The sequence below is a fragment of the Eumetopias jubatus genome, unplaced genomic scaffold, assembly GCF_037043125.1.
Source record: "Eumetopias jubatus isolate StellerSeaLion01/CBP00866 unplaced genomic scaffold, mEumJub1_p1.0 scaffold_3, whole genome shotgun sequence".
In the NCBI taxonomy this organism is placed as follows: Eukaryota; Metazoa; Chordata; class Mammalia; order Carnivora; family Otariidae; genus Eumetopias; species Eumetopias jubatus.
In genome coordinates, this window is record NW_028274809.1 from 129,377,908 (window position 1) to 129,402,407 (window position 24,500).

The window sequence follows — 24,500 nt, forward strand, 5'->3', positions numbered from 1 at the left end:
TAACTCACTTTGTGATGAGCTGGCAGGTGACAGGGCAGCTGGAGAAAGCATGCTAACTTGATTGAGATCCACAGATGACTTCCGAGAAAGACTTGGTGGCTTGGAAGCAGGAGGAGGAGTTGGAGATTTAAGAAAGCTGCTGGCCTGCTGTGGTGTAAAATAGTTACCTAGAAGAATATAAAAGTTATTTCCTACACTTATAACTCAAAATTCTGTGAATTAAGTCATAAGTATAGTTTTAAAAACAGATTATAACTGTATGATGTGTTTTACTCCAGATGACAGAAATCAAAGAATGTAATACCTGAAGAACTACTTCCTGAGCTTGAGGGAAGTTTGATGGGTGGAGGTCGATGTTTTACTCCCTTTCCCAATACTGATGACTGAACTGACACAGTCTCGGGCTGCTAAGAGACAGGGACATTAAATATACTTGTTAAAATTAAGCTCAAATCAGAAACTCCTAAATTAATACCACTATAGCTTCTAGATGACAACACACACTTTAAAACTCTGCAAGTTTTATAGTGTGTTATAGGGTGGGTGTGAAAGATGTTACAAAAAAATACAATTTCACATAAGAAGATCCATGAAACAAATTACAGTATATATATAAAGGATGAAGGAAAGATTTCTAAGTAATAGCATGGGGGAAAACTTTGAAGGAGAAGAGCAGAAAGGTAAACTGAAGGCAAAGCTTCCACTCTTAAATCTTTCCAGGGAAAAGAGTAAATTGTTGAAACCAGGTGATTAGTATACACAGGTGTTCATTATACTTTTCTACCTCTGTGTATACTTGAAAGTTTACAGAAAGTTAAACACTACACAATACCCCCATCCCTCAAAAAACAGTCTTAAACATTTCTTAGATTCCCTGAGAAACAACTAGGCATAAAAAAGTAATCAAACATACTTCTGTTTCTTTCCCTGGAGAAAGCTGACTCAAGCTGGCTGAGCCACTGGAGCTGTGTGACATTTTGACTGGGCATTTGGCTTCATTCTGGACCAATTCCTGGTATTGATTGACTACCCTGGAATATTAGGAGTAAATGGGTAAGGATTAGCTAACTGTTCTAAACACAAAATTTATAGGAAGTAAATAATAGCTAACTGTTAATAAAAGAATTTCCATCAAAATTAACACAAAAATTCAAACTAGGTAATTTAAGTTTGTACCAAATTTACACTCTTCTAATCTTTTTAATTACAAGCTAATGCTCAAAACATTTTGCTAATAAACAATCTAAAGATAAACATACAGTATCTTCCTTTTAATACAGAAAGTACAGGGATTATTTAACCAATAAGCAGCCAAAGAAATTACCCACTGACTTTCACTCACATTCTGATTAAAGTACTACTTAGAAATTACTTTCCTTAGCTACCATAGATATATCTATGCTTTCTTATTTAAAATACACTGTATTTTAAATATGCCTCTGTTATTTTCCTAATTCTATAAAAAATTCTAGTAATATCTAAGGTACAAAATAAAATCAAAATTGTGACTCTTAGTGGAGTACTCTGTCCTATAAAAGTGAAGTTTTTCATATCCATCCAGATTAAAGAAAAGACACAAATATTTTTACCTCTCAGCATCAGTCTTTGATCCAATAATAAACCTAGTATGGTTAAAAGAGAGAAAAGTATTATGTTAAGAGTTGTCTTAAGGAGCTCTGGGATTACTTTTGAAGGCTTCCATATTTTAGTGACTGCAGTTTTATAAAATGAGTCAAACTACAAAGATACTACAAAACATTTTTTTTACATACATTTAAGCTTATGAAGCAATGACCAAGTTTTGCATGCATTATAAATATCCTGTGAATAATTTGGCTGATTTAAGGGAGATGTATTTTGGCATAAAACTTATGTATCAAAACAAAATCTGGGCTCAAAGTTACCAAGTGCTATACATCCTTGCAAGTGTCTGCCCTACAGCAAAATTCACTGAATTACTGTGTGCAAGGCCTTTGGCCTTCCTCTCACTTTAACGTTTGATTTTTGAAGTCATTAATAATGTCTACACAGCAGACCTTAGAATATATTTTAGACAAGGTAGTTTATTGCCAATTCAATAAAATGTCTTTAACAAGTCTTTTTAAAGAATTTGACATTTATATGATTTCTTAAACAGATTAAAATAGTGAGTTTGTTTATTTTTTAATTACCAATTTGAATGATCATCTGTGGAGGAGCTGAAATATAAAATGTAAAAAAAAGAAAAAACTTGGTTAATGCAGCTCAAACTTTAACTTCATAGTTATTAACTCAAGTAATTTATGAATATGGAGGAATGACTGGAAGTAACAAATCATGCGGTATTTTTGCAGCAACTCCCTGATGTAAAGGCAAAAAATTCAATTCTCTTCTTGTTAGATCTAATCAGTTGGCTTTTGAACTGATTTGTTCTTTTTTAAAGAATTTATTTATTTTATTTGACAGAGACACACAGCGAGAGGGAACACAAGCAGGGGAAGTGGGAGAGGGAGAAGCAGGCTTCCTGCGGAGCAGGGAGCCCGATGCAGGGCTCGATCCCAGTATCCTGGGATCATGACCTGAGCCAAAGGAAGACGCCTAATGACTAAGCCACCCAGGCACCCCTGAACTAATTTTTTTTTAAATGAGAAAAAGAACATATCTCCTTGTGCCTGAGAAAAGTTCATAATTTAAAATGATCAATGTATGTCTTAAAGGGGGAGATGTTTAAAAACATAGGTAATCGAAACATCTGATCTATGTAGTATTCAACAACAGAAACTGCTAATGTGAAAAAATTACCAAATGATTCTTTGACTGAAACTATTTCTTCCCATTGACTTTTACTTAGATACTGGTGAGGTTGTTCTTTAAAATCCATTTCTGCTATAGTTGCAATTAGCATCTTGTGTTAAGTAAAAACTTTATATAAATAATTTAACATAGGCCTGGCCCCTGCCTTTTTTCTGTTGAGCTCCTCTTTGTAGTCTCTTCTTTTTGAAACAGCATCAACTTGATTGAAAAACAAAATAATCTAACAATAAAAACAAAACTAAATACTGTTACCTTGTACTAAATATACATAGTCCGTAAGTTTTAGATCAAATATGTGTATTTTTTTTTTAGAGCCAATAACTACATTAAGCACTGAGTCTTTGTCCTTACATGCAGTGCTGCAATACCAAGTACATTTAACAGCTTCTTCGTTTATTCTAAACTTGCTACCCATTGAAACAAACTACTTCTCAGAAACACTTCAACTTCCTGCTCACAGGTTGAAGTCACAAGTGTCAACTCATAAATATAACAAGAGGATTATATCCTTTAAAGCAAGTATGAAAATAATTATACCATAGGTTTTTAAAAGGTAATATTTTAAGTAACTCTTGGACAACATGGTTATTGTAATTTAGGTTTACTTTTGTCCACTGACAAATCTAATTGGAGTACTTAAATAACAAATGAACCCCCAAAGGGAAGTTTTTACTCATTAATGGTTCATCAGTAGATGCTAGATAAATTCTGATGCCTAATTTTGTCAATTACATGTATTTAACAGAACTCACTGGGATGGAGACACCTGGCTGTCATTTTCTTCATCTTCTTTACATGGCTGTATTTTACCATAGTAAAGTGGATCACCAAGTGACTGCAAAATGGTCAGCTTTGTTTTCTGATACTGATTACCAGCTTCACATTCAAATACATAATCATCTTTTACATCCTGAAAAAGAGTGTCCCAGATAAATACCTTCTTCAGTAAATACATAATCAAAGTTAACAAAATAAACGACACACTAACTTATATCTGGCAATATGAAGACACATCACATTTTGACTGCAGACCTGTTTAAGACCATCAAAGAGAATTAAAGCCCAGGATTCTTTTTTACATAGCACTTTAAGAATGAGAGTCCAATGGGGTAGTTAACCAAGCCCAAGTGAAATATGGCAGAATTGCATATACTGAACATATAGAATGCAAATACTAAATATTAAAGGGTTAAAACTTGAAGACAGATCTATTTGTCACATATAAAAAATATTACTGTACTTAGGAAAATTATACAGAACATTTAAAATCACCCTTAGAATAACTTACTAATTAGAAACAGAAAACAAATCAGAACTACCAATATGCAACTGAAACAGAAATAAACATGCAGTTATATATTACAACTGCCCTTTAAAATGGAAACCATACTTTATGAAAAACAAAACAACTGTTCTTTCCTTTAATTCACTAAATCCCCAGAATGTCCTTTAAATTAAAAAAAAAAAATCCTAAAGTAAAGGCACTTTATGTTTAATAAATTCAGAAACAGCCTCATCAGAAAGAAGACTACAATGATGAACTTACATGGGCTGGCCAGACTGTTGGTTGTGAGTCATCAGATTTGATGGACTTTTCCACTTTAGCGTATTTCTCCACCTAAGCAATCAAATCAAGGGACAGGAGATGTAATGGAATCAGTATTGTGACCAAAGAGAAAAACCTAAGTAATTTATAATACAGTTTCAAGCACAAAAATTCTTGAATTGCTAATATCACCAACTATTTATGCTTAATTTAAAACTCTCCTGATACAGTAATTCGACCAATTGGTTTTAAAAACACAATTAGAATCTCTTTTGTCATTAAATAGGTGTAATAAACACGGCTGCTTTTTTGGACAATGCCTTTTCTTTTTATCCCATAAACTGACATTACATTTATCCTTTAGGAAAGCTGGAATGATACAGATATAATCAGGACCAAGATCTTTTCCTTCGGCTGAGTTTTTAAACCATTTTTTTCTAAAGATTATTTGAGAGACAGAGAAAGAGAGAAAATGGCTCCCCACTGAGCAGGGAGCCCGACGTGGGGCTCCATTCCAGGACCCCAGGATCATGACCTGAGCTGAAGGCAGACGCTTAACCAACTGGGCCACCCAGATGCCCCCTATGGCTGGGTTTTAATGGACAGTTGGGACAAAACTGGAGGAAGACTAGGGAAGTTATATAAAGTTGATAAAATTTTTGTGAACCTTTTCCCTTTTCTAATTGGACATGGACCATACATTCTGTATTATCACCTACTGGTCTGTGTGAATCAAATTGTCTCATCTTCCTGGTAACCATGACCTTAAGATAAATCAGACTCACCTGGGAAACTGATAAAAATTCAGATTTCCATGTCCTTTCCCTGGAGATCTGACTAAATTAGAAGGTCTAAAGTGGGGCCTGAAATCTACCTTTATCTGGTATTCTGGATGATTCTTCTGCTCAACTCAGACTGAGAAACTTTGTATTAGCGTTTTGCTACTCAAACGTAGGCTGTGGACCCCAGTACCATGCAACCTGAGAGCCTGGCAAAACTGGAGCAGCTCCGGTTCTAGCCCAGACTTGCTGAATTAGAATCTGCATCTTACAAATAAGCCAAGGTGATTAGGATGTACGTTAAAGTTTGAGAAGCACTGCTTTAGATATCCAGTCTACCCTCCAAAGCTAAATCCCACCCTTTAATATTTACACTAACATCTCTTCTCAAGCTGCATTCCTCCAGAAACACATTAAGTTATAAAAAATAATGTGGCTTATATTTCCTTTAGTCATATACATAGTATACTTCTGATATTTTGGCTTTGTGCTTTTCAGAAATTTTTCTCTTAATCTCAGAAAATAAGAATAGTACATGTGCTAGCCTAAGAAGGATGCGGAAGAAAAGCAAACATCCGTTAAAATAACTGGCCAGAGTTGAGTGAAAAACAAAAAGGAACGCAGGAGGAATAGGAAAGTAAAAGAAATATGGGACTAGTCATCAAAAGATCTCTTTCATGTTTTTGATCATTTATAGCTCATGAATATTATGGATTAGCAGAGAATAACACAAAGTTCCTAATCTTGGTCACTGATTTGAAAAAAGAAGTGTTATCAGGAAATTATAATGGAATATTATAAAAAAAGAACATATTTTATACATATTATGTTATAATGTACCATCTTTTTCCATATTTCAAAATTCTTTATTATTCCTACTTTAAACACAGACCTTTTAAAGTAATACATAGATGTATTAAGGTGTTATATTCCTACACAAGTTAATGTGAAAGAATATTCTAAAATATTATAAAAATGAGCAACTGATTTAAAAAAAATCATTACTCTGTTTTTAAAACAAGTCTTTGTTTTCCCAGAATATAAGCTGCTACTAGTTAAATTTAGGAGCTTTATATGAAAATAAGTGCAATTCATGAGCTGACTTACATCCACTTCAGAAGGTATGGCCAAATTACAGGGACTCCGCTTCCACATATCTACACACTAAAAATTAGAAACAGTATTAATATGCTGAAAATTCAAAATGAGCAGAGCTTTTGGCATAATAATAAGCTTCATTTAAAAAAACACATACTTACATTTCCTGCTTTGGATATCTTGAGGTCATAATGTTGACCTGCTTTTCTTTCCTTCCTTTTTTGTAAGAAATCAAGTAATTTTAGCTGTGGAGGAGGTGGACAATGAGACAGATCCTGTTGCCGGTTCAGAGAAGACCTGGAATACCTCTTGAAACACCTGAAATATTGAGAGAGTTGAACTAAACAAAATAAAAGAAACTTCAGAATAAATCTGGATTCAAATCAGTAAGCATTATATATGTAAATCACAAATATCTGTAGAACACTATCACTTGCCAAGCAAAGTCCCAGGCACTGGTAAAACGAAAATGAACAAGATAAACAATACAGATAAATAAAACAACAGGATTAGATTCCTGCTACCATGGAGCTGATAGTCCAGACAGGAAAACAGACATTCACAAGTAAACAGGTAAGATCATTTCAGACAGCACTGATCAGGAGGAGGAAAAAAACAAAACAAAACAGAGTCCTGTGGTGAGTCAGTGACAGAGAGGGCAGCATTAGGTAAGAGAAAGGAAGGACTGGACTCTGAAGAAATGATGTGTGAGCTGAGCCATGAATGGCAAGAAGGAACTGCCTATGAGAAGATCAGGGCGGGCGCCTGGGTGGCTTGAATAGTTGGGCACCTGTCTTTGGCTTGGGTTGTGATCTCAGGGTCCTAGGATAAAGCCCCGTGCTAGGTTCCCTGCTTGGTAGGGAGTCTGCTTTTTCCTCTCCCTGTGTCTCCCACCCCTCGTGCTCTCTCCCTCTCTCTCAAATAAATAAAATCTTAAAAAAAAAAAAAAGAAAAAAGATCAGGAAATGAGTATCTGAAGCACAAAGAAGAATTTAAAAACTAAAAAAGAATTAAAAATTTGTTTTAAAACCAGAAAATAGGTGTGATTAGAGCATGAGGATCCACATAATGAAGTCAGAGAGTGAGAAAGGGGCCTTGCAGATCAATGGTAACGTGTTTAGATTTAATGTGAAATACAATGGGAAGCTTTAGGGAAATTTAAGCAAGTAGTGACATAATCTCCTTTGAAGTTTTTAAAAGATTATTTCAGTTTGCTTACGTGACAAATAGATCAGAAGGGAGCAAAGATAGTAGCAGGAAGACCGGTCAAATAGGAATTTACTACAGAAATAAGATGAAGATGATGCTGACTTTAATTATGATTTAGCAGTGGGCATGGAGATGTGGAGAGATACAAAGAGATTTTATAGGACTGCTGACAATCTTATATGGACTTATTTCACTATTTCTGAAACTGTATCTTTTCCACAGCATATGTTATTTACATAGTAAATTAAGGAATTTAGAAAAAGGATAGGTTTTGAACTCCTCCAAACTTGAAGATTATCCAAAGTGGGCAATTCAAACAATTATGTCAGAAGTACTTAATGATGAACCAACTATAACTGCAGTCCAAGTTAATATTAAGTAAAAGAGATAGATAAAACATTTAAAAACAAATTACCATGTTATAAAAAGGCATCTGGTTATAAATTGACTTGTCAGACTGATATTTTATCAGATCTCAAAAATAAATTATAAATCGTTTCTTTAAAAGGAGTATTAACAAAACAAACAGGTTATTGGTTATTTGTAATTAATAAATGAATTATTGTTTATACTCGTCTGAGCCTCTCTTTTTGGTAAACAGACTAAACTTTAGAAGTTTGTTCTTTCACAAAATGCACAGAATGCACCACTTTAGTATAAAGCAGACGGTATTAAAAAACCATAATACACAAAAAAAGTAATATAAGGCCATTAAAATCCTATTTTAAAAAAAGTCAGAGCACTTATATACTTTGGAGGGGGAAGATACCATAAATAGCAAAATGTAAAGCTACTTGCCTAGGAGCATCTTTCGGTTTACCTATCTAAAAAGGCAATTACCGTTTCATTGGGCGCGTGTTCATCTTTTGCTTATTATAAAGCAGTCTGTTTGCAGTGCAGGTTACTGCTATAGAAGGATCAAGACACAATGGTTCTGCTGTAGCTAGGATCAGTTGGCTCTCAAGCAAAAGTTTATCTTCCTAAAATGTGTAAGAGCGTATGTCAGTAACAGATTTAAGTTTTTCAAATCACACATACCTCTTAATCTAGAAATATTCCTTGGAATTCTGTTATGTACTACTATAAAACACAGTATTTCAAGTTCCAACCTTTGTGTAAACTTCAAAAACTTGACAGCATAATGAAACCATTAATGGAAATTCAGTAATTTGTACAGTGTTCAAAATGGTCAAGTTTTTAAGAGTGCCTATTCATTAATTGAACAAATATTTGCTGAACACCTACATGTTGGGCCCTATTCTAAGAGTTGAAGATTAAGTGGTGAACAAAACACATAAAATCATCTGCTCCCACAAAGCCCACAGAATTATGAAAGATCACAGCACTTTCAATAACAGAGATTAACAGTCCCATTCTATACATAACTTCATTTCAAGAATAAAAATGATTACACTAATACTGTGTAAACTCTATATACCCAATTCCAAAGTGTATAACAGGTCTTTTACTGGTATTACGTAAGAAATACTGCATTTTTTTTTTTTTTTGCTTAATCACTGAAATATTTTAACAGCAACAACTACATTTTTTATGGTTAAATGAGTCAATCAATATTTTGCAAAAAACAAAACACTGCTGCTTTCAATACTTCAACTTTTTATTATGGATATTTTCAAACATACACAAAAGCAGAAGTGTGGTGACACTCATGTACCAACACTCAATTTCATTAGCAACTGCCTCTGTAACTTATGCTTTTGTTTTGCTGGAGTTATTTAAGACATCTTTGATGTATTATTTCATCTGAAAATACTTCAGCACGCATTGCTAACTGATAAGAAGTTCTAACAAACAGTCTGGCTTTAAATTTCCCATTATCTCAAGAGTGTATTTTTAGTTGGTTTGTTTGAATTTGAACTCAAACAAGGCCAAAGGTATTTGGTTTTTATCTGTTTTAAACATCTTTTTTTGTTCTGTAATGTGATCATCTCCTTCTCCCAACTTTTTTTCCCTTTTCTCATGCAATTGGTTTGTTGGATTTGAGCAACTACTTCCTTGTGGCCTTTAACTGGATCTGACTGGCTGCTTCCTCACTGTGTCATTTAATAGTTTCTTTTATTTCCCCGAATTCCCTATAAACTGTTAGATCTAGAAGCTTAATTATGGTTCTGTTGTTTTAGGCAAGAATTCTTTATTGGTACTACTGTGTACTTTCTCTTGCATCATACCAGGAGGAATACAATGACTGACTATCCCACTTTTACATCAGTGGGGTTAGTCAGATCTCTGCATCATAAATATTCCTACAAACCTACGATCTAATTGTTTTTATACCTAAGAATTACATCTGTCTAGATTCATTAATTCATCAAGACTTCCAAATTGATTTTTAAAAAATCTATCATTTATTTCTTTTGTACCTATTAGCTGGAATTATTCCTATATATGTGCAGGGAGTACACCTTTCATTGTGCACTCCACACATTAAGATTACCCATCTGGCAGGAATGCTATGGAGCCTACATCAACATTTAACGGTATAAAACTGAAGGGAAATTAAGTTGAGATACTATTAGTATGTGAAATCACATAATATGTGAAATCACAACTAAAAATTTCTGCTATTTGGAATCCTTAATTACAAAGCACCATCTGTATGCATCTCACCCAAAGAAATTCAAATCTCACCAATATCAGAAATATTAATGCTAAATTGTCTTCTATACTTCCTGATTCTTACTGGAACCTTCTTAAATCATTATTGAAGCATATTTGTGTTATGTTCTCACAAGTTAACTCTAAATCCATGTTTATATGAAAGCAATTAAGAAAAATAAACTGTGTTAAGATATAGGTGGTAGTTTTCAAAGAATGCAGGTGATATTTTTCAAAGACAGAAACTACACATTTCTTATAGGAAATGTGTAGAAATGAAATGTCCTCTACTAACATTTACTTTGTACCAGGATAATTCTGTTTGTTCTCCCTCTTTTCTACTGAGGTGTAACTGACATACTATTTTCAGGTACACAAGTGATTTGATATTTGTAAACACTGCAAAATGGCCATCACAGTAAGTCTAGTTACCCACAGCAACAAAAAGTTTTTTTCTTGTGGTGAAAACTTTCAAGATAATTTTCCTCAAGAATTTCCTCCTAGTTACTATTTGGCTATCTAACATACAGTTCATATAGGAAAAGCAGAATAAAATGCCACAATCTCTCCCTTTATTCATCAACATTCAGAATAAGAAACTAACACCCTAGCAACCTCTTATGGTGACGAATGAGGTTTTTTTGGGGGTTCTGAATATTCTTTCAATAGCTTTTAACCTTGCAGGCGAAAAGATTATAGTCCAAACTAAAACCTAACACTTGACAGTTACTGATGACTACATCTTATTCATAACCACATTTTGCAGATAATTTTCATTATTGATATTTTCTTTGGTTTAGTAACTATTCCTCTCTGTAGTAGCAGAGAAATAAGTCAACACTCTTATGAGCGGACACCAAATATATACTGAACCAGCACCAGTTAACTGGCTAGTCTTAAAGTTCTAGTGCTACAACTGGTGTGAACGGCAAAAAGACAGGCTAGACCTGCTTTAGAATCCTAGATCATAGAAAACCAGTATCTATTTGTATCCATGGTATAAAAACAAGTATTTTTCTTCCATTTGAGATGGGATAAAAAACTAAGTTTCACACATTGGGTAGATCAGGTCAGCCTAACCCTGTTTCACCATGGTCCTAAAGCAAATGGGATGGAACTGCTTAGTTCCTTGACCCATTATTGCATGGATGAGGAGACCCCCGATTTCTACAGCTCATAAAGAAATCCCCAAATTTACTCTTGAATAAAATTATAAATAAAATATCTTTTGCTTAGCTTAATGTTAAGTATTGTTCCTTTATTTGCCTGTTTGGGATTAAAAAACAACTAACCTGGGTCCATTTGTGGTTATCGCTTGTTATTGAATGTACATCACAGATCAAAGTCTACAAAAAAACAAAAATTAAAAAAAAACAATATATAGACAAAGAAACATATGAAGATATTTAATAAGTAAAACTCTAAATAAAAACTAAAATTCCTTTAAGATTTTATTTTTAAGTAATTTCTACTCCCAACTTGAACTTGCAATTCAGATCAAGAGTCACCCACTCCTCCACCAACTAAGCCAGCCAGGTGCCCCTAAAATACTTAAACATTCCTTACCTGCATTGTTGGTCGTAAGAGAATATGCCTACTTTGGTAACCAGGAGACTTCATATTACTGGACTGCCTGTAGTCACGTATTTCTGCTATGACACATCCACAATGAAAAATATTAACCTGTTTTGAGTGAAAACATTTAAGTAAATGTCATTTTTTAAAAGCCTACATAAGAGTGCTTACATTCAATGTTTCAGGTTCTTTACATGCTTATGCAATACTTCTGGCCACTCACATAATCTTAAGTGGCCTTCCTTACCGGTGGATTTACCATTATATAAACTTTCCAAGGAATTATTTTATGTTCATCACTATGACTCAAGAAGCAGTTTAAAATCAACTTAATGAATTCTAGTTATGGACTGAGTTTTGGCATTTATATACTATTAATGTTACAAATCACTAGAAATGCTGTTCTTGATGCTCACTGGCTCACAGCTATACTTTGCTAACTTTGTCATTTTTATGAAGTTTGTCTTTGTTACAAATTGTCAATCAACCCTGCCAGAGTTTCAGTTTCTGGATATGACTACTATTTGCTCTGCTAAGATTTCCAATAAATGTGACTTTATTAATAAAAGGAAGAAAGCTAACTATAAATTCAAATAATAATTTTCAGCCAAACATATTGTTTTCTGGTCCAAAGGTAAGAACCTTTATCACTCAAGTCTTGCTAATCACAACCTGCTATAGGCACTTATAATACTATGTTTTTCGCCCCTTTAGAACTTTTACTGGGGACTTTCTTTGCTATGAGTTGTTATTATGCTCATTCTTTTTAACAAGTATTTTATTGAGCCATGACAATGTGAACTATATGCCAGGCACTATCCAAGAAGCTTCACAGATAGTGGTGGTGGGAGAACATTTGCTCTTAGTGTGGGAAGACAGGCAATAAACATGTACAGAAATAAGATAATCTTAGATACCGATGAATGCTGGAAAGGAAATAAAATAGGGAGGAGCTAACTTAGATTGTGGTTTCAGATAAAAACTTCTCTGAGGGAATGACTTTTTAGGTGAGGCCTGAATCACAAAAGGGCCAGACATCCGGCACTGATCATTCCAAACACAAGAACAGCAGATGAAAGGTCTTAAGGTAGGAATAAGGTTGGTGTGTTTAAGTATGTAAAAAACAATGGATGGCTGCAGTGTAGTGAGCAGAGAATCAAGAGATGAAGACAAGGCGGCAGGGGTTTTGTACAGTGAGAAAACACTGAAGATTTTAAGCTGAGAACTTTTTTTTTTTCCAATTTCTTTTGTTTTTTAAGCTTAATCTACCTATCTGTGGAGAATTGATTTCTGGGGTTTTAGAATGAAAGCAAAAAGTTCAGCAAGGTAACTATAGCAGGTCACGACCATATATATTTTGAAGGTACAGGTGACATTTGCTGAGGGACTGATTGTGAAAGGGGAAAGCAGGGTCATAGATTACAAAGACTGAAACTGGTTTGGGGGTAGAAAATAAAAATTTCTGTTCTCGTCATGTTAAGTTTGAGAAACTTATTACATAACCTAGTAAATACAAGTTTGGAGCTTGATGGAATAGTCATGGAGAGAGATAAAAGCAAAGGGATTAAATGTTATTTTAAAACTCATGACACTGGTTGAGATCATCCAGGGACAGAGTGTTACTAAAGAATAGAGGGCGTAGGATTGAACCCTGAAACCTTCACACATTTATGAAGGGAACAGAGATGACAGTAAAGAAGACAGAAGAAATACAGAGGAGAGGAAAACCAGAATGTGAGGTGTCAGAAGACAAAAGAAGAGTGTTTCCAGGAGGAAGCAGTCATTGCACTGAATTCTGTTGAGACCAATTAAGATGAGAACAGAAGGGACGCCTGGGTGGCTCAGTCAGTTAAGTGGCTACCTTTGGCTCAGGTCATGATATCAGGGTCCTGGGATTAAGCCCCATATCGGACTTCTTGCTCAGCGGGGAACCTGCTTCTCCCTCTGCCTGCTGCTCCCCCCCATTTATTTATTTGTCAGAGATTCTCTGACAAATAAATAAAATCTTAAAAAAAAAAAAAAAAAAAGACAAGAACAGAAAAGTGACCAGAATACAAGTAGAGGAGATTTCTTAGGTAGAGCATTCATCCATTTTAACAGAGAGGCAGGCAGAAAGTGTGAACAGAGATGTGGATGTAGTTGACCAGGACTAGGAGAAAATGGAAATTCCCACTGGCTTCTTTTTCCTAAGTATATAGTATTGCTGGAGTGAAGCCAAGGAGTAGTTTCTCCCATAATCTTGGTTGTAGGTATAGAGAGATTTCCAACAAATGAGCTACCTGTTAAAGCAATTTTAGAAGAATTAACTAAATCTACACATTTCAGTACATCCTAAAGGGTGAGTATCCCATAATAAAATGGGTTACCATATAACTATATGTAACGTCTCACTTAATGTTCTAAGCACCATCAAGAACATAATTATCATTTATAACAAATGCCATAGAGTTGACAAATCTAATGACATTTATTTTTTTCCCCAAGATTTTATTTATTTGAGAGAGTGCGCGCGAGCATGAGTGGGGTGGAGGGGTTGCGGAGGGGAGTGGGAGAGGGAGAGGGAGAAACAGACTCCCTGCTGAGCAGGGAGCCCAATGCAGGGCTCAATCCCAAGATCCTGAGATCATGACCTGAGCTGAAGGCAGACACTTAACCGACTGAGTTACCCAGGTGCCTCTCTAACAACAATTTACAGAAAAATTTTGTACCTGAGATTTTTCTAGGAGATCAACCAAAATAGGAGGTAATTCTTCTGCATCCAAGTATTCAAGCAATTCTCCTTCTTCATAAGGCAGTCGAATGGTCTCAGAATCTTAATATTAAAACACAAAGTTTCTGAAAAATGTTCAGGCTCACTGCAAAGCTTAGTTGTATAATTTAAATGAGTTTCCATAAAAAAAAAAAGAGAGAGAATAAATCCCAAAGGCTTTTCTAAAGTCCTTCTTTATTTAAGTCTTATAAATGAATCACTTCACATACTACTGAAAGACTTTGTAAACTGTATACAATTTTAGGCCAGAAAGGAGAAAACCCACAACACACTATGGAAAAAATTCTGGCATAACAACATAAAGCAAATTACAGCCAGCAGTACAATAATCAGAATATGATAAAATTCCAACACTGGTAACTGAAAGTCCCTTGAAGACTACTTAATCTAATCTGAAAATCAGTATGATAATTTGGTATCTCATCTGAAAAATGGTCACTTACAGAACAAAATTCTGTTACAATTATCAACAAAGGAAAAAAATCCTTAACTGGACCCACATCATCACCACCACATCAAATTTCTAGATGTCTCTTTAGTGAAATCTAAGAGTGCTGACATTTCAAAACTATTTTCAAGTTTACATTAATAGAAATAAATGTTACTAAATAAGTAAATTATTCAAAAGGCAGCAAATCTGATTTTGAAGGTTTCAGACCCAAGAGTATACTCAAAATACAGTAGGAAAACATAAAAACACCTCATGCTACCTTAAAATGTAAAAAGCAATAAGAAGAAAATTGTGTCAATTATTTAAAGGTTAGGTCTTATATAATTTAACTTCAAAGACATAACTCAATGAGAATTCTCTTCAAATGTATATGCATAAAGGTAATCATCTTACAGATACTTTCTAACAAAACTTCGTAAAGAGGAAAATTTGGGCTCATGTTTTCTTTATCAAGTCATCACTGCTCTGAGGGACAGATCACTTTGCACGTTAAAACACTTCTAAAAGATAGCACATCCTTTCTTGCAGAGGGATTTTTGTGGCTGCAGCTCTCTGAAGGTTCTTACCTGATCCATTTTTTCCCCTGAGCATCAGAGAATATCCCTCATTTCCTGGGTATAGGTTGACCACTAAACAGGACAATGTCTCTTGCATAACAAGCTTCTCTAACAAATTCACATTTCTTCTTAATTTCTGCTTTAAAAAGAGGCAGAGCTCATGAAAATAATTTGGCATAACCGTAACAAAAATGCTATGATTTAACAAAATCAGACCTGAATTAATCTTTTAGTGCTCCTTCCACATTATGATCCTGAATATATGGGTAAGATTCACAAACACTACAGCCACCAAATATAAGACACATCTATGTAAACTCAATTTTGGTCTATTCTACGTTTTACACAAATGACTTCATACCATAAATAAAAAAGTGATCTATAAAAAAATAAAAATTGATATATAAAATACATATCTTTGCATATAGGCAAAATATAACAAAAATACTTAAATGAATAAAATGCAAAACCATGAAGGCAAATATATAAAACATACACGTCATATACTTAAGTTTCTATTAAGTATAAGTCTACACATAAAGAATTTGGGGTATCACCTTTGATTGTACTGTTACTGGTGTCCATTTTTTAAAATATTTTCTGGCATAAATTAGATCCAAACAAATTCAACAGCTCTAGTTAGCTGTAATGTTAGGCTCAAAGACAACTAGCTGGTAAGAAGAAATTAGGAATTTAAGCAATTTCTATAAATTCAATATAACAGCTCTTTAGAAACTATTTTTTTCCTAAGATTTTATTTATTTATTTGAGCAAGGGAGTGAGTGAGAGAGAAAGCATGATCAGAGGGAGAGGGAGAAGCAGACTCTCCTCCGAGCCGGGAGCCTGATGTGAGGCTCAATCCTGGGACTCTGGAATCAAGTCCTGAGCCAAAGGCAGACGCTTAACCAACTGAGCCACCCAGGCACCCCTAGAAACTATTTTGTGTAAAAAAGAAAAAAATCAGGAAACAGTATACATACCTAAAAATCCATTATTTTAGAAATGCATGTGTTTTAAAATGAAACTCACATATACAGATATTACAATTTATTTCATCAAATTTTATTTACAAAAAATTGAGTCAATAGAATAGTTTTGCAGGATCTCAAAGAACAAACCCGAGTATTTTATATTAAACATGTACATACACAGTTACATGCAAAGACAAATGATAAATTGATTTATCGTAACCATGGAACAAAACCCCCCAGAATTTTGAAAATTTTTAAAAAATGAGCAAATCAACAACTATTTAAAAAAGAATCAGCAGAGGGGTGCACCTGGGTGGTGCAGTTGGTTAAGCCTCTGACTTGGTTTCAGCTCTGGTCATGATCTCAGGGTCATGAGATCGAGCCCCATGTCAGGCTCTGCACTCAGTGCAGAATCTGCTTGAGATTCTTTCTCCCTCTTCCTTTACACCTCCCCACTGTGTACTCTCTCGAAAAAAAACAAAAAACAAAACAACAAAAAAAAACCCCAAAAAACCAAAACCCAAAACAAACAAAAAAACTTAAAAAAGAGAAAAAGATTTAGTAGAGAGAGACTAAAATTTTAAAAGTATTTTCAAGTGTAGAGAAAAACCTTCTAATTTGACATAAGACAGAACAGATAAATTGTAACAGGACTGAGTATCCCTTCAAGACAGCAAGTTGGTTTCCACTTAGTTCTGGGGTGAGCAAAAATTCAGAGGTCAGAAAATTTCTCACTTAAAGGGCTTAGATAGTATTTTAGGCTTGTAGGCTATGTATGGTCTGTGTTGCAAATACTTAATTCTGCCGTTGTACCTTTAAATCAGCCACAGATAAGACATAAATGAATGGATACGGCTGGATTCCAATAAAACTTCATTTACAAAAACATGCAGCGTTTCAGCTAGATTCAGCTGGCAGATAATGACTGGTAACCCCAATTTAGAATTATTATGTATCCTTAGTTCTGTCTCTGAGATGCTGGACATGTTCGTTATACTGTTATACTGATTGTGGTCATAGTTTAATGGGTGTACATATGTCAAAACTTACAAAATATATATTTAATAAACATGTGCAATTTATCATACATCAATTATACCTCAACAAAATTTATGAGAAACATACAAGATTTATTCCATACTTATCTATCATTTTTTCCCCATGTTAAGATTTTAAAGGCTAGATATTATTGGCATTCTACTAATTTTTTTGCCTAAAAGGTAAAAAAGTATTTTTCTTTTTAAGAGAAAGTGCACAAGGGGCAGAGGGAGAATCTTAAGCAGGCTCTACACAGAGCTCCATCTCAGATCATGACGTGAGCCGAAATCAAGAGTCCGACGCTTAACTCACTGAGCCACCCAAGCGCCCCAAATGGTATTCATGTTTAGCTTATGTGCTGCCATAGCGAGCACAATGGTGTTCACCTTTAAAGAAGTTCACAAAGCTTTTTAAGGCTCTTATAGCCCCCAAATCCAAAAGATATCAAGAAATCAATTTGCTACATTTCTATTGCTCATACTTTTATACTAAATAAAAATGAGTTAAGTTAACCTAGCCCTGAAGTAATTTTTGTGACCAAATTCATCTTTTATTATCACACCTGAATTTCCTACATGTCCTTATGACCTTTCCAGTGCAAATCACCCTGAGGAAATAGCTACTTTTTTCCTCCTGTCTTTGGTCTACAAATCACTTATCAGGGGGAAAAGAAGCAAAAGATAATATATATGGTGACTCTGCTTCTTTGAGCTTCTCAAGGAAATATTTTCCATTACTTGGCAAACACTGTTCACCTCTCTTACCTAAGCAGGTGATCTCTACCCAGTGCCAGATTAGCCAAGGTTATGGGTCAGCTGCAGAATTGGCTAGTTTGGCTGGAAAAGATGTTAGTTCACTCACAAAAATATAAATCATGATGTGCTTCAAATTTAACTCCTTCAAATGTCCCTCTTCCTCTACATTTCAAAAGCAGTAACAACATAAAAAATTTATACTTACCTTAACTTCAGGCTCTTTTTCACATTCTTCAATATATAAGTCATAAAGTTTTTGAAATACAGATTTTCTAAAATTTAATGAAACAAAATATTATTTTGTTTGACGAAATGAAATATTTCATTTCAAAATATTATAATCATAAAATGAATGCAATTTTGAAATTTTCCCTAATTTTTTCCCCAATTTCTCCCAAACTGGGGGTGAAGTGGGGTTGGATATAGTAGCTAATATCAACTTAGAAATTTCTAATACCTGTAAAGTACCTCTAACACTTCTAGCACAGTGCCTAGAGGGAATGCAGTAAGTGGTAGCTATCATATTTTCAATAATCACAAAGATATCAATCAATTAAGTACTCATACCTTCCACTAGACAGGTATTTCCTTTTAGGAGGTCTCTGTCGGGCACTTTCAATGACATACTAAAAAAGAAAAGTTTATGAAAACAGCTTGCCTTTTGCTTAGTGCATGAACAGCTCTATTGTATGAACAGCTCTATTATAAGTATACCTAAAACGTGTTAAGACCAAAAAACTAGTCACTCAAGTCTCTGATTCATATTAAATTATACCTTAACTACTTATACCTTAAACTACTTAACATCTAAATTTATGTTACAAACAAGTGAAATTTAAACTGCTCTATAATTTAACACAATATTTCACTGCTATGATACAAGCAAAATCATATAGTTTCAGAACTGTGATTTCACAGGTCAGAATTATTTTCAAAATGTTTTATGGTTGTTCAGAATATGCACAGCTTATCCAGTTGTAAGAACTCTATATATTTTTGAACTATTTTCCCCTTTAATTGAGTAATTAGAAAACTTATCAAAAAGGAAAACATGATTTTAGAAATTCTATGTCTTTGTTCAATAATTTTTATTCTACACTAAAAATTCCAAATAAGAGATGACCCAAACCTCATCACAAAGTATTTTTATTTATAGCAAAATTATATGCATACTTATCCTAAAGTTATGTTAATGTACTCCTCTGAGAACCACATACAAAAATCTCTTAAAACTGAGTTTTGTTAATTAAGACAACACTATTTCAATATGTAACTTAGTCACACCTCACCTCAGCACGATCCAAAGCTAGTTCTAAAGCTTGTTGCTGTAAAAAGTAAATAGTGTATTTGGTATTAGTTATTTTCACAAAAAATAATATAACACTTCTAGTTAAATGTTTATATACGTTTTTATTTTCTAAAACACATCTAACATATTTTCCTTTATTTTATATCCACCCACCCCACTGTATGTTCAAGATATATTACAAAGAAAAATCATGTCAGTCTTGGGCACCTGATTATGACAATAAATTATATAAGAAATGCTAAAATGGTTTTCTCTGGCTAGTGTTTATGGAGGCTAATATATAGCCAATGGCTGGATATAGAAACTACTACCATTCTATAAACTTCAAGTTCTTTAACATTCTAAGAGCACCATTCAGGAAAATACACAGCCATCCAGTATGCAATTAAAGTGAAGCAAAGATTAACTCTCCTAATCTGCTAGGAATCCTGAAAATCGGGGGTGCTGTTATATTGGTACCTAACACCAATTTAGAAATTCTTAATATCTTTTTTAAAGATTATTTATTTATTTATTTATCTGAGAGAGAGAGAGAGAATGAGAGATAGAAAGCACGAGCGAGAAGAGGGTCAGAGGGAGAAGCAGACTCCCCGCTGAGCAGGAAGCCCGATGTGGGACTTGATCCCGGGACTCCAGGATCATGACCTGAGCTGAAGGCAGTCGCTTAACCAACTGAGACACCCAGGCGCCCAGAAATTCTTAATATCTTAATGCAGAGAATCTATAATATAAGGTTTCTAGGTCAGTGCCCAGTAGAAATGCAATAAATGATAGCTATCATTACCATGTTTCAAGGACTTTAAGATACCATCAACTGTAAGTATGCATCAGTATCCTAGGTAATATTAAGAAAAAAATGCAGCCAATTATAACTGCAAGATGTCCTTAATTGTAGACTCATGGGCTAATATTAAAATGTATAAGAAAATGCATCTAAAATTAATGAAATAATAGTTTTATTACTGCATGTCAGGCCTGAGAATAAAGAACAGACTCCCACCCTTCATCCATTTCTTTGAGACCCTTTTATCAAGGCAAGAGAAGAAGGTAAGCTCTGTTTTCATTTGTAAAAACTTCTTTTGTACTGATATCTAAGAATAAAGAGTATTAGGTTTTAAATAAGTAATTTTTTTTTTAAAGATTTTATTTATTTACTTGACAGAGAGAGAGCACAAGCAGGGGGAGGAGCACACAGAGGGAGAAGCAGGTTCCCCACTGAGCAGGGAGCCCGATGTGGGACTCGATCCCAGGACCCCGGAATCATGACCTGAGCTGAAGGCAGTTGCTTAACTGACTGAGCCACCCAGGCCCCCTAAATAAGTAAATTTAACACCAATGATATCTCTTTCTAATTTTGAGGTTTGGGTACCATACAGTGTTACAGTATTTTTCATTCACAATGATAGTCCCTAATTTTTAATTCCACTGAGAGCCAGAGAACTTTCATTTTTTATTAACAAGGGCCTAAATTATTTTATTTTGTAGACTGCAGTAATTCTACCTACTAAATTCTATGGGGTAAAAGCTAGCACCCACCAAAATCCCAAGAAAGCAATGGGAAAAAGAAATACTGCCAGCCTCTGGAAATCATGGAAAGGTTTAAGTGACCCTGCCACCCGAGTCCTAGGGATGGAGAATTCATATGACGACAAAAATAGCTGGTCATTTTAGACTGCAATAAAAAAAACAAAAAACAAAAAAACCCAAAAAACAAAAAACAAACAAAAAAAAACCACTCACATTACCAAACATCTAAAACGTAAAAGTGAAAAAAGGCTAAAATATGCCATCATTTCAAAAAGTTAAAATAAATTTATACCAATTTAATTTATGAAAATAATCTTATAAGCAGCAGATTCCTAATGAAATTGGTTCCCAGGATTCAAGATGAGATTCTCGAGTATAAACCATTTTCCAGCACAAAACTGTAACTCTAGATATGCCCTTTTAACAAATATATAAGGTTATTTTAATTCTTTTGGTCATAAAAATCTTAAAGTTCATACAAAAAATTATAATAAACAAATGTATACTCTAGGACAACTGGCTACTGTTAAGTCTTCTCAAGTAAATGTCTCATCTTCTGAAATCAAAACTTCAAAAGCTCTAGTGAGATATAACTGCTTATGTTTATAAGCATCATTTATTCACTACCTCCGTCTAACACTTGAGAGAAAGTGATAGCTAATATGGATGCAAGATGTTAAGTTGAGGTCAGCCCCTCATTTTGACTGCACTACTTTTCTCTAACAGGCAGTGGTGGATAGGCAAGATCAGAAGAGAGGACAAACGTTTTCAAAGGTTTATTCAGCACTGTGGTCAGTGTTTATTTTTTCATTGTTAAATGCTGCTGCTTCTTTCAAACACAATAAAGTGATTTTTTTCCCCTTTGTTTTTAAATATTTTCATGGCAAAAGGTAAATGCCCAGCTCCAAGTATGTTTAATGACTGTTAAGTCAGTGAACAGAAATGTGCCATTAGAAGGCTAACATTGATGCTGCTTTAAATGTTTTTTGTGGTGAGCAGGTTACATTTGTTTTTAAACAACAACAATCTAAATTAAGAGGAATTTTAAAATGAGAAACCTGTGCCCCCTCCAAGTCATTTGTATTTATACCCACCCTCCTTGCCAGTGATTTGACTGTGGCAGGTGAAGTAAATATTTTTTAATGCTTCACAAACATAAGGACAAATTATCTTTTTAAGTTAGACATAATTATAATATTGAATTGAGAGATGAGCCCCCTATTTTCTAGAGATGAGCCCCCTATTTTCTAGAGAAGATTTTGCAGGTGAGCGCTAAGTAATCTCCTAGGTAGGGTAACTTAGGCATACGTGAGTATTTCTGTACCTGTAATACAGATATTTTTATAGAGATAAAGAGAACATTCTAAAACACAAATAAGAACATAATGAGCTATAGCTTACCATTGTGGTATAAAATAGGGGTCCAAAAAGAGGAGATAACTTATGTGCGTTGATGAAGGGGGGTGAAAACCATGTCTTTAATATCAATCTTATAGTGCTAAAAAAGCAAAAACAACAAAAACCCCACATTAACATAAAGCTCTTAAGAGAAATCAGATTATCTCGTTAATAGGGAAAATTACTTGAGAAATAGAAATTTTTGAACACATTTTTAAATAATCAGCAACAATAAAAATCACATATCACACAATTGTTGAAAAGTACAGTTTTAACTAGGTAAATTAGAATCATTACTCGCTTTCTTCAAAAAATTTAACATCCAGGAGAGAAAAGAATAAATGTCTTCAAATTTCTCCTCTCCATCGCCACTGTTGCTACTGTCATTGTTCCTATGGATTATTCTAACAATCTATCCACTAACCTGCATCACTGTACAGTTCACTTTACAAATCGCACATTTCATCACACCTACTAATAAAAGTCCTCTAAAGATATTCCCCCAAATATCCTAAGCTACATTTGGCAGATACAGCTCCAGTCCCTCTAGCCCTTCCCCTCTTCAAGCAAACTGGATACACTGCTGAAGAATCTCATTCCTCCTAACACATGGGTTCTCACCCTGGCTGCATAACAGAATAATCTGGGGAGCTTTAAAAAGTGGTATACTCATGCAGTGATTCTGATTAACTGGTCTGGAGTAGGGCCTACGGATCAGAATTTTTTGAAACCTCCAGGTGATGCAAAGGCTAATTTTACCTAACTCCCTCTAACTTGTGTGTCTACACACCATTAAGCTATAAAAACCACATCCTCAAGTGACTGAAAACAGTATTTTCCATGTAAAATTGTTTTTGTTTTTGGTGAACCCAAAGCTTAGGTTTTGCCAGTTTGGGTTTAAGAAACAAACAAACAAACAAAAAACAAAAAATGACAGGCACCATCCAAGTTCCAGGAACAATAATTTAAAAAGTAAGACGTTAATCCTACCTTCCAACAGCTCATGGGTTTAATGTGAGTTTAAGTTAAGGTGAAAATTTCCGACCACTGAATCTAAAGATGAAGGTACAACAGGTACAGGCAAGATGTGATGATCTAATCTCTGTCACTAAATTGGGAGGGGGATGGGAAGAGGAAGGCTTCCCAACTTTAAATTATTTAAGTATTACAGACAAAAACCATTAACTACGTATACAATTTAGAAACCAAACATTATGACCGCATACAGCATTTACCAGAACCCTGTGAAAAAACCATTGTAATTATCGTGTCCATTGTACAAAATAAGGCACTCAAAACGAAGGATTTTCCCAAGATCACACAGACTGGAATTCAGACCTCTAAATTTTTAATCTTAGATTCTTTCTACTAAAGCTCACGACCTTCAGGCCATTCAATCCAGCACCCGTTTTTAGATTTTAAAAAGCAATCGGATTCTGCTCAGACTAACGTACATTTTTTTTTCTTAATTTTGATCTAACTTCATATCATGGTTCTCAACCTTCGTACATTATACTCAATCTAACTCGGAAAATCTTGCTAATCACTATTTTCCTACCAGGGACTTTAATGTATGGTACCCAGGAAAACGCAGCCCCTCCTGATGCGATGGTTACAGGAGATGGCTTCCAGAACAGCTAGCTCCGGTAACCATGGCAAGGACCAGTAATTAATCCAACTGTAAAACTAGCAACCGATTCCACTGCTTTTCCTGATCGACCTGACGCTTCAACTGTTTGGGTTTTTTTTTTTTTTTTGAAACACCTTAGGTTTTACCAATATAACGCCACAACACAACAGCAGGGCGAACAGTCTTTATTCAATATGGATACCAAGAAACCCTCCCCCAAAGAAGCGCTACGCGAAATTCTTGGAAATTTCCGGAAATACCCGTACCTGGAATCCAAAAGTCAAACTACAATGAAAAGCGTTGCTTGGAAACACTGCCAGAGGCAACTGAGGCTACTACCCGGGGTGCGAGGGCTCAGCCCAGCCCGTCCCCGTCTCTGGGAACACCTTCCCTCTGCGGACGCCGGCTCTGTGGAAAACCGCGAAAAGCCACTCGGGAAGCCGCTCGCTTACCTTTGACCCCGGCCAAGATCTCGCGC

The 24,500-nt window shown here is 34.7% G+C and overlaps 1 protein-coding gene across 12 annotated transcripts in view; it reads right to left on the minus strand.

The window, feature by feature from the left end:
* Positions 1 to 24,500, minus strand: part of SUPT20H (SPT20 homolog, SAGA complex component) — a 38,656-nt gene that overhangs the window by 13,942 nt on the left and 214 nt on the right. For 5 of the 12 annotated variants that reach the window (XM_028104125.2, XM_028104099.2, XM_028104075.2 and 2 more), the window contains exons 2-19: positions 22,396 to 22,492; positions 19,448 to 19,483; positions 18,726 to 18,784; positions 18,364 to 18,430; positions 15,404 to 15,533; positions 14,325 to 14,428; positions 11,608 to 11,724; positions 11,334 to 11,387; positions 8,266 to 8,405; positions 6,378 to 6,534; positions 6,226 to 6,282; positions 4,340 to 4,411; positions 3,546 to 3,703; positions 2,172 to 2,198; positions 1,590 to 1,622; positions 914 to 1,031; positions 305 to 407; positions 9 to 167 (exon numbers count right to left, since the gene is read on the minus strand). In XM_028104125.2, the coding sequence (XP_027959926.1) occupies positions 9 to 167; positions 305 to 407; positions 914 to 1,031; positions 1,590 to 1,622; positions 2,172 to 2,198; positions 3,546 to 3,703; positions 4,340 to 4,411; positions 6,226 to 6,282; positions 6,378 to 6,534; positions 8,266 to 8,405; positions 11,334 to 11,387; positions 11,608 to 11,724; positions 14,325 to 14,428; positions 15,404 to 15,533; positions 18,364 to 18,430; positions 18,726 to 18,784; positions 19,448 to 19,483; positions 22,396 to 22,398 (1,594 nt within the window). In that variant the 5' untranslated portion in view covers positions 22,399 to 22,492. Of the gene's footprint in view, positions 1 to 8; positions 168 to 304; positions 408 to 913; positions 1,032 to 1,589; positions 1,623 to 2,171; positions 2,199 to 3,545; positions 3,704 to 4,339; positions 4,412 to 6,225; positions 6,283 to 6,377; positions 6,535 to 8,265; positions 8,406 to 11,333; positions 11,388 to 11,607; positions 11,725 to 14,324; positions 14,429 to 15,403; positions 15,534 to 18,363; positions 18,431 to 18,725; positions 18,785 to 19,447; positions 19,484 to 22,395; positions 22,493 to 24,288; positions 24,449 to 24,500 lie in introns of those variants that run through there. The other 7 variants (XM_028104104.2, XM_028104091.2, XM_028104054.2 and 4 more) reach the window with 4 other exon arrangements.